This window comes from Arvicanthis niloticus, chromosome 7 (genome assembly GCF_011762505.2).
Source record: "Arvicanthis niloticus isolate mArvNil1 chromosome 7, mArvNil1.pat.X, whole genome shotgun sequence".
In the NCBI taxonomy this organism is placed as follows: domain Eukaryota; kingdom Metazoa; phylum Chordata; class Mammalia; order Rodentia; family Muridae; genus Arvicanthis; species Arvicanthis niloticus.
Genome location: NC_047664.1, coordinates 77,246,788 through 77,262,982, shown reverse-complemented (window position 1 = coordinate 77,262,982; position 16,195 = coordinate 77,246,788). Strand labels below are relative to the sequence as shown.

At 42.2% G+C, this 16,195-nt stretch overlaps 1 protein-coding gene across 7 annotated transcripts in view; it reads right to left on the bottom strand.

Moving 5' to 3' along the window:
* Positions 1–2,225: 2,225 nt before the first annotated feature.
* Positions 2,226–16,195, bottom strand: part of Exoc1 (exocyst complex component 1) — a 40,975-nt gene continuing 27,005 nt past the window's right edge. For 3 of the 7 annotated variants that reach the window (XM_034509027.2, XM_034509025.2, XM_034509028.2), the window contains 9 exons: positions 14,479–14,523; positions 13,155–13,318; positions 12,524–12,631; positions 10,879–10,955; positions 9,776–10,004; positions 7,354–7,537; positions 5,885–6,084; positions 4,610–4,804; positions 2,226–2,874 (listed from right to left, as the gene is read on the bottom strand). In XM_034509027.2, the coding sequence (XP_034364918.1) occupies positions 2,722–2,874; positions 4,610–4,804; positions 5,885–6,084; positions 7,354–7,537; positions 9,776–10,004; positions 10,879–10,955; positions 12,524–12,631; positions 13,155–13,318; positions 14,479–14,523 (1,355 nt within the window). In that variant the 3' untranslated portion in view covers positions 2,226–2,721. The remainder of the gene's footprint in view (positions 2,875–4,609; positions 4,805–5,884; positions 6,085–7,353; positions 7,538–9,775; positions 10,005–10,878; positions 10,956–12,523; positions 12,632–13,154; positions 13,319–14,478; positions 14,524–16,195) is intronic. The other 4 variants (XM_034509029.2, XM_034509030.2, XM_034509024.2 and 1 more) reach the window with 3 other exon arrangements.

Below are 16,195 nucleotides of genomic sequence, written 5' to 3'. Positions count from 1 at the left end.
ACTCCTGTCCCTGGACAACACTCCTTGGCAGATACTTAAAAATGCTGGGGTCTGGTACAGTATAACCCTCCTGTGATGAGCGTGAGGAAGAAAGTATCTTAGACATATAGAAATAGTTTAGTTGGGAACTCCACTACGCTCAAGGCTGCACTGGATAACCAGAACCTGGTGACACCGTTTAGTCAAGATAACCACATGATGGCACCCACTGGACTGTATATGAGCAGAGACAGACAATGCATTGCTCTCCACTCTGTCGGGACTGCTGGAGACATCAGAAACACCACCTTGATCTGCACCGCAGCCAGAGTCTCCTCTAGGATTCTGGCCCTCCATCTGGAGACTACTGTGAGTGACTGGACTAAACCTTCAGCTAAGACACATCTCACAGGTGAGTAGCCTTGTAGAGATAGGCTTAGGGTGGTAGGCAGGAGCTTGGAGTATGAACCTTATGTGAAGACCTTCAACAAAATATAACTTTGGTGGGGGAATTGGGAGATTTTTTACATGGGTACACATGATTGGTTGTTTTACATCAGCAGACTGTACCAGTCTTAAGTTAGCATAGTATCTAGTTAAACTTAAATTGCAGTTTCTTGGGCCTTGAGAAGACCTCAAGAGGAGGGGGAAAGGGTTTGGAGGCACACCAGATGGCCCATTACTCACTTGGACATCTCTCTGTTCTTCTAAGGATGTCCTTATATACTTTTTATCTTTCATGGTCAGTCAGTTTCTGGAAGGCTTTACAAGCCTTTGTCCTTGTCTTATAACTCTATATTTTCTGTAACTAATTAACTGGGCCCAAACCTGCTGACAGGCATTTTTAACTATTTAGGTTATGGAAAAGGAATCACAAGGCCCTGTTATTTTATTAGTTTGGGCCTATTTCAAAATTCTCTTTCAACATGACGATTCATAACTAGCAAACCCTACAGTGATGAAGTAGCAACAGCCCAATCTTATGGTTGAGGAACTGATTCAGAGGGTCACAGCATGAGGAAGGCTCACAACTACGGGGCTAGGAATTCTTAGACGTTGGCCCTCAAGGAAGAGGAAATGTACACATAGTTCTCACCCTATTGAGCAACCAGTGCAGTTTAAGTTGGATAATAGTCTGTGGAATGAATTAAAGCCATGGAGGAACATCTCACGTGATTCATGTCTCCTGTAAAATTCAGATGTGTGCTCTTCAGCACATAAAAGTCCTAATTCTTAAAGCCTCCAGGTCAATCCCTCTATCCCCTATGTGAGATATGGAGATATGGACTGGCCCAGAGCTCTGATATTACACTGCCTCATGTGTTTACATCAAGCTGGTCTCTCGTGAGTTCTTTTGGGTGGGCGCCGTCCTGAGACTTGAGAATCCCCCTTTGAGTCCTTTCAATGTCAGTATTTCTCAGAGATGGAGGTTTGCCAAAGGGGTGGCAACCCCCAGGCTGAGAACCCCTTGGTGGGGTTGTGGCTCTGTCTGAGGCAGTAGAGGCTGTGTCTGTGTCTGATGCTGCAGACACAGCTAAGGATATGTGTGTCCCTCCTTCTGTGAACTACCCGCTGATTTTACTTTCTGACTCAGGACTTAATAAGCAGGTAAGTGCTATAGACAATGAGTTAACAAGGCGGCCTTGATGCTTGCTGCCAAGCTCATCACAGAGACAACAGGTAAACCAGCAAAAGTCTCAAATCAGCAATCCTCCTGCCTCAGCCTCGTAAGTGCTGGGATGACAGGCATGTAGAAGTCACATGACTTTTTAACCCTCTATGCCCCTGCCTGATTTTACCAGAATTTTGCAATTAACCCCTACTTTTCCACTTGTAACTCTATGCTACAATGGCTTAATTTGTTTTTAAGTTTTATATTCAAAGAATCCCAGCACATACATGTGTTCCTTGGTGATGTCCTCTTTCACCTGACAGTGTTTCCTGGAACTTACCTACATTTCCATTCTGATATCACTGCTCCATGGAATGAATATAGTTGTATTCATTCATTTCACTGCTGATGGACATTTAGGTTGTTCAGTCCAGAGTACATGTTTCAGTATAGTCCTATATATTAAATATTTTGATGCTGTTATAACTTTTTCTTAATATTCTATTATCTTTCTTATTGTTAACATTCTAAGTATTCTGTGGTGTGAGGCCTCACAGTTAATTCTGATACAGAAATTCTAGAAGAATTTGCTTTTATATGTAAGATTTATAATACCTAAGAATATTATCAAATATTAACTTTTAATAGTGTCCTTTATTTAATATACAGAGCCACATAATCCTTACAGCTGATTACCACATCGGCCCCCTTGCCAATATGCACACTTGTTAGACACAGGGACAAAACAATTCTGTGCAATGTTTGTTTCATAGTTCCATGATTTGTGAGCAATTGGCGCACAGTGAGTACTGGCGATCCCCACTGTTCCACTGGGGACAGCCATTCACAAACACAAGAGGCTGGCAGTAAAGCAAAACGTCCTGCCCATCACTGGAAAGTGCTGAAGGCTTTTCATGATGAGATAAATGCTTAAGTACATCACCCGGAAGTCAAATAAAACCGAGCCGCAGGACGCGTCTTTGCACTTAAACATCTGGAGCAGAGTACTACAGTTATCTGACATTTAGTAACAGACATTTGAGTCTGGCTTCTCAAAGCACTTGCTCACTTTTTACGTCGTGTTTGGTGGACTGAGAATGCATGCTCACTTCTTTTTCTCTTTCCTCGGCTCAGTGGGACTGTGCGATGCTGGAGCAATAATCCAGAATGTCCTGAATAGTGAATTCCATTGTAACTCCAGATCCCGGATAACAGCGTGCTATCAACCCCTCGAAGTGCTTGTACTGGCGTATGAATTCATCTTGCATGGAGTGCCACACCACCTATTGCAAAACAGAAAGTGAAAGCCAGACTGTGAGAGGATGATTCCATAATCACACACGGAGAACAGGTTATGGGACAGAATCTAAGAATCTGTGTAACATGGCAGATAGGAATATACATTCTGACACCAACGCCCTCAGTGACCTCTGTATGTGCCATTGGTCCTGTGGGCTACAAATTCCTATCTGTAAACGAGGTGTGGATAGTAACATTCCTCCCTCCTGAGGTAGCCAAGGGGCTAATCCAGGGTATTACGCCAGTCTGGCAGGAGCAAGCACCTGTTATGCTTCGGCTGTTATTATATAAACTCTCACATCCAAGGCAGATGCAGCTTTGCACAAGTGTGTGTGGAAGCAGGACCATCATTCAGGAGTGCAATACTTAACATTTACACAAGTGTGTGTGGAAGCAGGACCACCATTCAGGAGTGCAATACTTAACATTTACACAAGTGTGTGTGGAAGCAGGACCACCATTCAGGAGTGCAATACTTAACATTTACACAAGTGTGTGTGGAAGCAGGACCACCATTCAGGAGTGCAATACTTAACATTTACACAAGTGTGTGTGGAAGCAGGACCACCATTCAGGAGTGCAATACTTAACATTTACGTTCCATTTTAGTCATGGCTCAATTTCTTCTTTATCTAGAATTGACTGCATAAAGCTTGATACTGTGGAGGAGCCATGATGATCCATGCAGCTGTGTGATGAGATACCCAGCCATGGGGCAGACACATAGAAAATTTCAAGACAGAATTCCATGCATAGTGTTGTCAGGGCTTAAATTCATTGAGTTTACCCTGTATCAGCACAGTGCAATTTAAGTCTTCTAAGGACCAGGGGAGGGTGGGGTCTGTGACCGTACCCCAGAATATACTTCTGGAGCTTTCAACTGAGCCTCCCCAGCCTTCCGTCGCTGTGAACTTAAGACCAGGCAGGCACTGCCGTCCACACCTCTTGCTTCCCATCACTGGGCTCCCACTATTTCTTTCACCTGCCACTCGTGAGCAGGGCTTTCCTCTGGGACGTGAACACAAATGGAGCACCGTGGGTCAGTGCTTCTGCGAGGCTGAATCACAATTATTCTCAGTCCCTGGGCCTCCCGGCAAAGTTTATAAAGGACATAGCTTCATTCTCTCAAACCTGGCCCCACTGCACATGAACCAGGCTTGCTGCCATGTGAGTCCACCTCTCTCAAGTTCCACTTCTCTTATCTAGGAAACGAAGCAGCAATAGTGCCCACCAGAGGCTTCAATTTGAAGCTCAGACTCAAGAAACACGAACCAAATCACGCAGAATGTGAATCCGGACTCCAGATCCACTTTCACCCCTATCCCCGCTCAGAGCCATGGCTCCACACTAAGCAACACTGAGCTTACTCACAAACAGTGAGACAAAAACTCAAGCCACCAAAGCAGCAAAGCCTCACCCTACGCAAATACAAAATCAAAGTGGAAACGATTACAGTTACATAACAAATCCCTTCCTTCAGTTCATGACCGTCTGTGCTTTATAGAACTTGCATTTGTCTTTACTTTTGCTCGGCTTCTTTGAGGCAGGTCTATGTAGCCCAGCTTAGCTGTAAGCTCACGGTGATGCCGAGTGCCGGGGCTTCGGGTGTGCACCACTCAGCCGTGGAGCTTTTCTCAGGCACCAAAACGAGAGCATGTAGAGGGTCTGTGCAGAGAAGCAGCAGCCTTCAAAGCGAGGCAGCCACGAGAATGTGCCTACCTGAAGTAAGTTCTCCTCTTCACATAAATGCTTGTCAACCTTCTTGTAGAGATTATCCAGACCCTTCTTCACTTCCTTGCCAGGGTACTCCTTAATGACTTTGCGGAGCTCTTGCTTGTTGAACGCTAGCTGGTAGCTCACCTCCTCTTCCCGAATGCCCTGGGCTACTCGCGCTTCAACGCCTTCAAAGAAATGCTTTAAGGAAACGGAAAGAAAGAATGGGTAAGAACTACTTCATTATCACCTGGACTGTTGAAAAGCCAGGCTCAATGCGTGCAAGCACACGGACATTAAGATAGTCATGTATCTCCATGCTACAAGTGACAACTGCTGTAAACATCTGGACTATCTTCTGTTTCTTTAATGTGGGCAAACAAAACTACAGTCTCATATGCTACATTTGCTATTTAATGTTAAAGACTCATAGGTTCTCTCTGTCTCTTTCAGCCTCCTGCATGTTGGGATTACAAACACAAACCTTTATGCCCAGGAAAACCACCATTTCTTAATTTTATAATTTATCATTTACACAGGGAGATGACTCAAGTCAGGAAAGGAAATGCACAAATACACACACACACACTACAAATGTTGTGTGTGTGTGTGTAGTGTGTGTGTGTGTGTGTGTGTAGGTGTGGTGGCCAGAGGCTGACATTAGGATATCTTCCTCAATTGTTTCTCTACCTTATTTACTGAAGCAAGACCTCTCACTGAGCCTGGAACTCCCTGTTGGGGCTACATTTGTTGCCAGCGAACACTTGGGATCTGTATCTACACCTCTGAACTAGGGTTAGGGTGTGCTTTTCTGAGGGCGTTAGAAACTCAGCAAGCACCTTACCCCAAACCATTTCCCGTCCTCTTCGTTTATCTTGACAAAGCTTTTGAAATCTTCCCCTGAGTTACATAAAAGTTGGCAATTTATGAGGAAAAAAAATGGGAAGAACTCAGTCAAGGTTCACCCTCAGGGTGGTTTCTGTATTTGTAAAATGGAGTAACAGTGTCTTAGTTCCTATCACTGTTCTGTTGTGTATGATTTATGTCTCTGAGACAGTTCTCCTAAGCTGCCCACACTGGCCCTGAACCTAAGTTATAACCCTCTTGTTTCAGCCTCCCAGGGAGTGAGGATTATAAGAGTGTCTACTGCAACTTTACAAATTTGCAGTAATTACTAACGTCTGGATGCTGGCAGCGTCACGTCCTTCAATCCTCATTCCCATGTCAGTACACAGATGCAGGTCTCAAAACCAGGAAAACATGGAATAAAAATATATTTACGTTTAGTTTTTCAAGGGGCTGTCCTAAAGAGTAAATGACGTAAGCCTGCAGGTGATCAGTGTACTTCTGCTTGGCTTCTTTTTTCTCAGCTTCAAGACATGAGATTTTCAGACGAGAAAGTGTTGCAAAAATATGGTGGAAGTTCTCCATCATGACCACGTCCCTGGGGGTTTTCTGGCTTTCATTTGCTACTTTCTCCACTGAAATCAATGCAGAAAAGGAAGAAAAACATCTCTGATACGAGTTAAACAGTTCGGGACTAAACACGGTATTTTGCATCACAAGGTCCTCACAGCCTCCTGAAACAGTGGGTCATCTTCACACAGTACCATGTGGAGTAAAGGTGACTTTTCAAATCAGTGGAGAAACTGTGAATTATAGCTGTTAGGACAGATGATGCACATCATGGGCAGATTCTAAAATGCTCAAGTACTTAAAGAAAAAGCATCAGCAGGATCATAGACATCAAGAAAAATATATCTAGTTACAAATCAGGTCTCCTAAAGAATGACTCAAGCACAGGAGTTGAGGAAAAGAATGACACAAAACCTGAAAACTCTTATAAGGACACCGTGAACAGAACCACGAAGCACAATGATCTGCGTGAGCACATCTCGAGCATGCTGGTGGCAGGGGATAAAAAGACCCACTGGTAGTAATATCCAGCACTGCAGAGTATACAGAGCAATTCAACTTCCACCAGATGCTCACAGCACCAAACTGGTATAAGCTCTCTGCACTAGCACCATAATTTAGCAAAGCTTTGATATATATACATAAACCTTTGAACAACCAATTGTATTCCTGGCTGGAAATAAACTAAACCATTGCAATGGCATATTCAGTAAGTAAATAGTGATATACATAACCACATAGTCAGTAAAATGATTACAGACACTGATGGTTAGTACTGTGAGCTTGACAGGATCTAAAATAATGTGAGAGATGGGCCTTGGAACATGGCTTCGAGGGGGTGATTACATTAATTGAGGTGGGCAGAAGTGGCCACTGTAGGTGGTACCATTCCCTAGGCAGGGGATCTATATAGGCATAGAGAAGGGAAACTGAGCTCTAACACACTCGCACTCACTGCTATCTTCTTCTCACTGTGGTTGTAATGTGACAGTTGTTTCCAGCTTCTCATGACCTAAGTTCCCTGTCATGACAGTACCTTCAACTGTGAGCTAAAATTAAATCTTTCTCTCGTAAGTTGCTTTTTTATCAGACTATTTTATCAAAGCAACAGGAAAAAACAAACAAACAAACAAAAAAGCCCTAAATGACTCCATAGGACTCTGCCTTGATTATTGGGGAACTAGCTATGTTATTATTAATAACTAATAGAGTTTATTAAGATCCATTCACTACAGACTACTGAAAACAGTGAGCATGTCTACAGCCGGCTTCAGTTACCCAGAAACAATGAGAAGAGGCACAACACTCCTTAGAAGAAAACCATAAAAACTCACCATTAATGAACACTCCTCTGATTAATTTGGTGTATGCTTTGTCCAGATCACCACGGCGTTCAGCATTTTTGAAAATTGATTCTGCCAGTCCAGCAAATTCTTCAAATTCAGCAACAAATGGAAGAATTCCTACTTTACTTTTCTTCGAAATCTTTACTTCTTCCATTTGTCTTATTTGGTTACTCTAAAGTTGGGCAGGAAGCAAGGAGAGAGAGAAAAGCCAAGCAACTTAGAAAACGCCTATGACCAAATACACACATCAGTGCCCAGGCATTACAGACGCTTGCTCAGAACAGCAACTGGTGAGGATACTGAAGAAAACCAATTCTCCAGAATAGAAACACTCTGTTGTATTTTGTTTAGAAAATAAAAGGAAAAAAATTAAATGTATTTAAAAATAATTCAATCAAGGATTTTGAACTTCAAGTCTGTGTTCCAACAAGAAGCAGTTTATATTTCTATCATCTGTGAAAGACGGGGACAGCGCAGGTGTCCACTGAGGCCAGAGCAGAGCCAAGGCCTGGGCGCAGAGGATGTCCCTACTTTATTCCTGTTTGGTGGCCGTGTGGCTAAGTTGGGAAAGTATAACCATTGCCGATTCCTGCTCAGCTAGAACTCTGATTTAGACAGCACATTCTCAGTGTGATGCGGTGGCGTGGGGCGTGGTGGGTATAATAAGACCAGAGGAGAAGGACACAGATTTCTATTACAGAGTTGCGTTTTCATTCTGAGACTCAGTCATGGGGTCCAGAAAGATCTACAGATTCAAGTACAGTTCTGTGTACTTCTTAAGGAGTCTATGGCCATAATTACATGGTCAAATCACTTCAATTCCTGCCTAAACTTTCAGTTTTGAGCTGAAAAGCTATACTCTGTACGGACCAGAGTTTCAGACAGTAATTTCTAGACTGCAGGTACTGGGGTAAAGAGCTCTGTGGACTGACAATGACTTGGGCTTCTCCTTCCAAATGTTCCATCTCATCAGCATAACCAAGCGTGCAAGGTTAGGTCAGACTGAGAAGGCAGTAGAGGACTGCAGTGTTGCCTCCAGGCCTTATGGGTCTGCCCAGCAGCTTGGTCACTTTCTAACTGCCGACTCAGGAGAGTAACTCTGCCTCTTGAATACCATCCCCCAAAGTGGTGGTACTGTGAGGATCAGGCGGACTGTGCCGCCACTGCTGTGAATCACACAGGCTGACAGCACAGAGCACTTATTCTCAGCCAGGCTGATAGAAATGGACAGTCCTTCATGACTTCCAACTGTGTTGCTCACTGTCATCCCAGCCTTCCTTAGCTCTTTCAAATATCTTCCTGTAGTAAGAAGCTCCTACCTACCAATACTTTTGGAGAGGGGTGCGTAGTTCATGTGGTGCTGGGAGGAGCCTGGAGCCTGACACACGCCAGGCAAGCTATGTACTACTGAATACACTCCCAATCCAGAGAGCACCAGTTTCTTTCTTTCTTTCTTTCTTTTTTTTTTTTTAAAAAAAGATATATTATTTATTTTATGTATGTGAGTACACTGTAGCTGTCTTCAGACACACCAGAAGAGGGCATCGGATCCCATTACAGATGATTGTGAGCCACCATGTGGTTGCTGGGAATTGAACTCAGGACCTCTGCAAGAGCAGTCAGGGCTCTTAACTGCTGAGCCATCTCTCCAGCCCTGAGTGTTATTTTCTAAAGTGTAAAAAAAAAATGGCATAGGTTTTAATTGGCCTTAATATTTTATCTGCCATTATGCTATGAATATTTAAGAGTGGATATAATTTACAGGCTATATATGAGAACATTCAAATGATAAAAATTCAAAAATACATTAATAAAATGAAAGTGTTTCAAGGAACTGAGCTTAGCCCAATTCATTCCTATAAATTGCCAAAGTCTAACAGGAACAATAAAGTTACTTACGCTGCTTCTTACAAGGAGAGACCCGATGGCTGGAAGAAGTTATTAGTCATGTGTCTCTCTGTGTAACTCTGGCTGTCCTGGAACTCTACAGGTAGACTAGGCTGACCTTGAACTCAAGAGATCGGCCTGCCTCAGCCTTGGAGTGCTGGGACTAGAGCCATACACCATCATGTGCAGCAGCAACTGAGTCTTAGAGGAGTATGATTATTAGACCTGTATACTATTAAATAAAATAATACTGTAAGGTCCTCAATTAAGATAAGTTAATTTTACTAGAATATATGAAAACAGGAATAAATCTAAATGCCTTTCAATTGCCTCACTGAGTCACAAGTCACAGATGAGTACCCTGTGTCCTGGAGCCCTGAGGGTCACTCTGCATCTTAGCCCATCCCAATGGGTGACTGCCAGCTCCCAGCGTCACAGCTCTGGGGTCATGGGTGTCAAACCCAAGATTAAATGAATCTGCCATTTTGAAAGACTTCTTCTTGGGTTATTTTTGACAACTTACAATGCATTTGTCAAAGTTCCTCTTCACTGTCACCAAGACATTTCCTAAGGTAGTACTTAGAAAAGACGCTGGGTCCACGTTCTGTGCCGTCCACACGTGGTGACTCATCTTGACCAGCATGTACAGGGAATTAAAGCTATCTACTTTGTCTCCTAATGCAATTAGGTTGTTCAGTTCTGGTTCAATGCAACGGAATATTCTGATCATCATTTGGCGAATCATATCTTTCCTGTTCAGAAAGCATGAAAAACATATAATTAGCATAAACTTCAGGGGAATTCACCTTTAACAGTGACTATAATGTACTGTGTAAAAACACAGCTAAACATTGGTACTGCAAGTAAAGTATCAATGAACCATTCTAGAACAGTTTCGAATATAAAAGTAGCTGACCAAAGTACGCATTATCATTACAATCAGCTTTGCTTCGTTTGCAAAGCTGGGCACTAAACTGCTTTTCTATTGCTAAGAAGTCCACTACAGTTTGAAGTTTCTGGTAGCAAACACTAGCACTGGCTAGTCCACCTATGATCACCAGACAGGAATTCACAAGTCCTTGAGCAGAATCAATACCAGCTCCTAATAAGACAGTGAGCACACGTAATAATTAGTGCTGATTGTCAACCTCCACAGGATCTAGAATCACCCAGGAGATAAGCCTTCATGTATATCTATCTGTGAAAGATTACCTATGCTACATTGCTTCTGGACATGACTGTGTTAGCTGAGGTAAGAACATCTGCCTACTATGGGTAGCGCCATTCCCTGGGCTGGATTCTGGACTGCATAAAAAGGAGAAAGTAAGCTACACACAGGCATTGATTGCTCTGCTCTTCCTGACAAGAGATGGCACATGACCACATGCTTCAAGTTCCTGCTGCCTTAATTTTCCCACCTGAACTGCAGGCCAAAATACACTCTTTGCTTCTCTTCCCTCACCATAGCAATAATCAAGGATTTCCCTCACCATGGCAACAGAAGCATAGGAGAGCATACAGGTCTGTGTAGGTAACAGCAGGTGACTGATAATCAATGTGAGACACTTGCTTATGTCTCAATTCAAGTTTCTGCTTTCCAGAACATACACAGTAATAAATACATACTCAGAGGAAACAGGCAGCAGGGTGCCAGAACTGTGCTGCCGTGATAATGAGCCTCCATCCAGGTCTTCTGCTTCAGTCTGAAAAGACAACCACATATAATAAAGACCAACATAGTGTGAAAAGTTTATATATCAAAAGCTTGCTACTTTTAAAAACACCTACAAGAAAATATGTTATGGAAAATAGTAATTTCTCATTACTATTAAAGTAACAATATTGTATGCTCTTTAAGAAAGTTTCATGAAATACATTGTTCTTAGATTTTAAAAATTAATTTGTTAAGTATGTGTGCAGGTAAGTGCCACACTGCATGTGTGGATGGCAGAAGACAGTGTGGTGGAATCTGTTCTTATACTTCACTCAGGTTAGTCCATAGGTTCCAGGACTGAACTCAGGTCATCCGGCTTGCTCAGCAAGCACCTTTCCCCAATGACCCATCATACCAGCCTGTTTTTAGACCCCACCCCCCACCCGAAGAATTACTATCAGGTAAAAAGCTGTAGTTGTCTATGTGTACATTATGGTTGTAAAGAGAAAAGAAAGTGCCCAAGCCAGATGTAAAGAGAGTACACATGCACACGCGTACACACACACACACACACACACACACACACAAGCATGCACACGCACACAAAGGAAAACATCCACAACCTTTGAATGAAAATTTTAGCTTTGAAAAAAGGCTGTTGGGCTAGAAGATGGCTCAGCAGTTAGAAGCACTGACTGCTCTTCCAGAGGACCCAGGCTGGAGTCCCAGCATCACTATGACAGCTCCAACCACCTGCACCTCCAGTTCTGAGCATCCTACACCTCTTCTGGCTTCTCTGGGCAATCCATACATGTGGGACACAGACTTACATGAAGACAATATAGCACTCAATATAAATATCTAAATGCTGTCATAAATTCTTTCTGAAGCTGCGCAAACAAATTTACCAGCACTCCTATTACCAGGAACAATAGCCTCTCAACAGTCATGAGTTTCTCATTGTTCTTGTGGCAGCGGCTTTCTGTGTGGTTCTGAGTTCTTCAAAACTGGCTACAATTCTCCCATTCCATTCTTAGGCCTTGAAGGCAGCCGAGGGGAACAGCTGCATCTGCATTACACAAGTAGGGACTGGGGACTAGGGCAGCACCTCCAGTGTCTCTCGGACTCAAAGCTAAGGCCCCTTTCCCGTCTGTGTATCATTATCTCTTAGGTTGGATCTTTTCTTTGGGAACACTGAGATATTAAATTGGTAGGATTTGTGGTTCTTTAGATCTTATACTCTGCATCCTAGGCTAGCCTGGAGCTCACACAATCCTCCTACCTAAGCTTCCCAAGTGCTCCAATTACAGATGGGAACTACCACGTCCTGATTAAAATTGCTTTTTGAATGATGGTCTCTACAGAATAAATGCAGACATTTCCTATCTTATTAATCTAGAGGTTGTCAGCTTAAGAATTCTAGAATACTAAAAATCTAAAACCAACTACCTTCCTTTTTTCTGTATATTGTGAATAACAAAAATACTTCAAGATTGATGTATTGCAAATCCTTTCCTTTTCTGTTTGAATACTGAAATTGTGAACGCAGAATACAAAAGTAACTAGGTTAATTATACTACAGACTATAAATACCATCCAAATAAATGTAAGCCATACCATTGATGCAGACATGTTTTGATGTTGCTGTAGTTTGAAAAATTTACTTATGAAGTCCTGTTCTGCCAGACACAGTGGCTCCAGTTCACTCAGCACCTGTTCAAAGATCTGCAGGAAACCAAACGAGCAAAGCTAAAGGACCGCAGGAACTCGGAACAGCCTCCACGTTCAGTTCACTCTTCCGCAAGGACACAGATCATGGAATAGATAATCCCCAGTGTGCCAAAGACAAACTCTCCCAAGACGGACAGAGTAATAAATATCAGAGTAAAACAGACCGAAAAGAAAACCCACAGTTACTCACTTCCAATCTGCAAGGAAGACACACTCTGAAACTTACTTGAGGCATGGCAGCCAACAGTGAAGCTGTTTCTTCAAACTCTGGATTCTGTCATTCCTCAAACAACTCAGGGGTGATTTTATTTGCACATCATATTTTTAACAAGTAAATGCCAATGAGTCTTTTATGTTACTGAATTGATAAATTCTATTTTAGTTGCCCTTTGGATTGAGATTTTTTTTTTTTTTTCAGATTCAAAGCAGAATAGGAATGACTTAAAAAGTGTCTCATGCCTGCATCTCTGAAAACACTTAAGGCAACCCCAATGTTAAGAATCACCTGTTATTTTACCTTATCAAATTTGGTTCTGTCAGCCACATCGAGGTCAGAGGCAGACATGTTCCCCATATCCAGCAGGGAGGATGACTGGGACCTGCGACTTCCTGAGCCTTGAACACTGAGTTTATTCAGACTAGAAGTTGATCCAGTGAGTTTCCCAGAGCTTCCATGGAGACCTAAGAAACAACAGAACTTTGAAAGCTGTGTCTCACGAATGAAAGCCCTACCATCTGCCTCCACTAGAGTCTTGGCCTTCCAGGACTCAGATTCTACTATGTTTTGCAGAGTCCTTGGTATTCATTAACACTGGGTCCTACTGCAGAGACTATCCTATCGTAAATGGAAGGAAAACTACATGTAGCTAGGGACTAGGCTGGAAAGGCGCTTCCTGGCTGAATAGTCTATACCCTGTCCCACCCCACCCTAAAGGGAGAGCTATGGTGCTAAGCTAGAGCAGACGGGCAGGAACAGACATGTTCACTGAGTACTGTGCTAACACTACAGCTCACAGGACTCTGATTATTCCTAAAGAAAACCTATAGCCGAGTATTAATTGTCTCTATCTTAAAAACCAAGGTTAAAGTGAACCACATATCACTTCTTGACAAATTTTCCCATAAAAGTCCATCATTTATGATTAAATTTACTATGTTCCTGAGTCTAGAAACCCACACTAAGGAATTAATCAATGGGTCATTCTTAGAAGAATATATAATGTTTACATTTAGAATGTAAACAATATAACACTTGAAAAGCCCCACAGGTTTTCACTACTGCTCAGTTAACTTCACTACTTAGTAATGGGTAGAAAGGGTGAAGTTATAATAGAGGCAATTCAGGCTCTGACCTCAGTACACAAACCACTACCAGACCACTAAGACTTTTTTGTTACTTTGAATTGTGTGTGTGTGTGTACATGAATGTGGATGTGGGGAGGAGTGGTATGGGATCCCACTGGAGCAGGTGTTCCAGGTGGCTCTGAGCCACCTGAGGTGGGTGGTCTCAAAGAGCAGTGTACTCTTAGCTACTGAACCCTCCCTCCAGTGCCCCTCCAGTGGCAGTGAGAGCCCTTCTAAACATAGCCTGCCACAGAAGTGCCATGGTAAGGTTTTCCATAAATTTCTGACAACAAAGTTTCACTCCTCACTGTGTAACTGTAACCACGTCACTTATTTCTTGGATGTACATACAACCACCATGCTGGGTTTCTTTTTCCAATACCTGGCGATTCGGTGCAACCAACGTATCTGCTATCAGTGTTTTTCAAGACAAACAGCTAACATCTAGACATTAACAACATGCACTGAGTGCCTACTAGCACAGTAAGCATACTCACTCTCTGTTTCCTGTTTGACAGCACTTTCTTTTCGAGGCAGTGTAGCTGTGATGGATTAGGTTGCAAGCATCAAAGACAAAGACAAGTTAATAAACTGCAATTTGCACAAACCATGCACAAGAGGCAGTTAAAGCTCTAGTTTAAAGGACACATGCAAAGAACCGAGCACTGACTAACGAGAAGTGCAAACACACGTGTAGTTACTCAGTGACTATAGAGAACGCATGAGAAGTTTACAGACCATTAATGTAGGACTTCTATTCATATTACTCAAGAAAAATATCAGTGTTTAAACACTCTCCCCCAACCTTTTAAATGTACGGGATTATTGTTTTAGTTTAGGAAGTTGGTACACTTTGAAAAGAATAAGTTCATAAGGCTTTATTTCCTGAGAAAATTGAACTCAACTAATTTAATTCAGTAAGGAATGAAGGGATAGCTTTAGACACTATCAATCTTATTCTGAAAGTCCCTGAAGGGAACCTTCACCACACTAATCTTTTACTTTATCTGTTAAGGATTATGTAAGTGGGGCTTTAAAATTAAAATCAGATACCACTCTGAGTTTCCTGGTAACCAGCCTATGAACAGGCGACTGAAAGGTGGGAAAACAGCAAGCAGGAGCTGTGTGGAAGAGTAAGGCTGAGGGACAATGGAGCTCGGAAGGCAGAACTCTGTTATGGTCATTTGGCATTTCTTTTAGTCTCAAACTCTGTTCTACATAATATCTGTAATCAACCTCAGGGCTTATGCTGTGAAACATTCTGAACTCAAACTCAGAAGTTAAGGTGAAGGGCAAGAAGTAAATTGCATAATCTGATTAAAGAATGAGCTATAACCTAAGACCATCTTAAAAACAGCGACCGATGTGTCACCGGCAGGTGCCGCGCCACACATGAGGCAAGTGCCCTGAGCTGGCCACTCCAGTGCTACTGTTCTATTCCTACCTTCTAGCCCTCAAGCTCAAGGGCACAGAAACAAAAAGCCTAGACATTAGCGTGGCAACCACCACTGTGCAGCTGACATCCACCAACGTGAACACTGCTGCCCACGGCCCTCAGGTGTCACCTGACTACAAACCGCTGGTGCTCTCTGAAGTTAGTTTTTCTTCTCTTGTATTTTATAACAAAATAACTGATACTGTAATTTTCTATGATGAATTATCACAAATTACTCTCTTATCTATCAATATTTAATAGATACATTGAAAATTTATCATTTTGTTATGACATTGTTTTAAAATTATAAAATGCATTCTAAACTTATATTTGTAAGTTAAAATATAATTTCACAAGGTAATTTAAGAACTGAGGGTAGGAAAAGAAAAGGCTTAAGCTCTAGGATAACATGAGGATAATATAAAGATTTTTATTTCATTTATCTTTATGTGTATCCAACTTGTTTTCACATACAGGAGAGATTTCTCAGCATTAAACGGCACACTAACAAGTAATGACAAATATACTTCATGAAAACATTAAACATGTAACTGCATCATATTATGTTCTTTGCCCAAAAACGGCACAGCGTATCCACAGTGAAACACCAACAAGGATATAAACACACTGCTGTTTAAGAACAATTAGCCTTTAGGGTGAGTTAGCATTTCTGTTTTCAAAGCCTACTGTCCAAGACAGCGTTTACCAAGGGTAGCATATTAACAGACAAACCCAAACCACTCCAATTTCCAGATCACAATAATTAATACAGTGAGTCC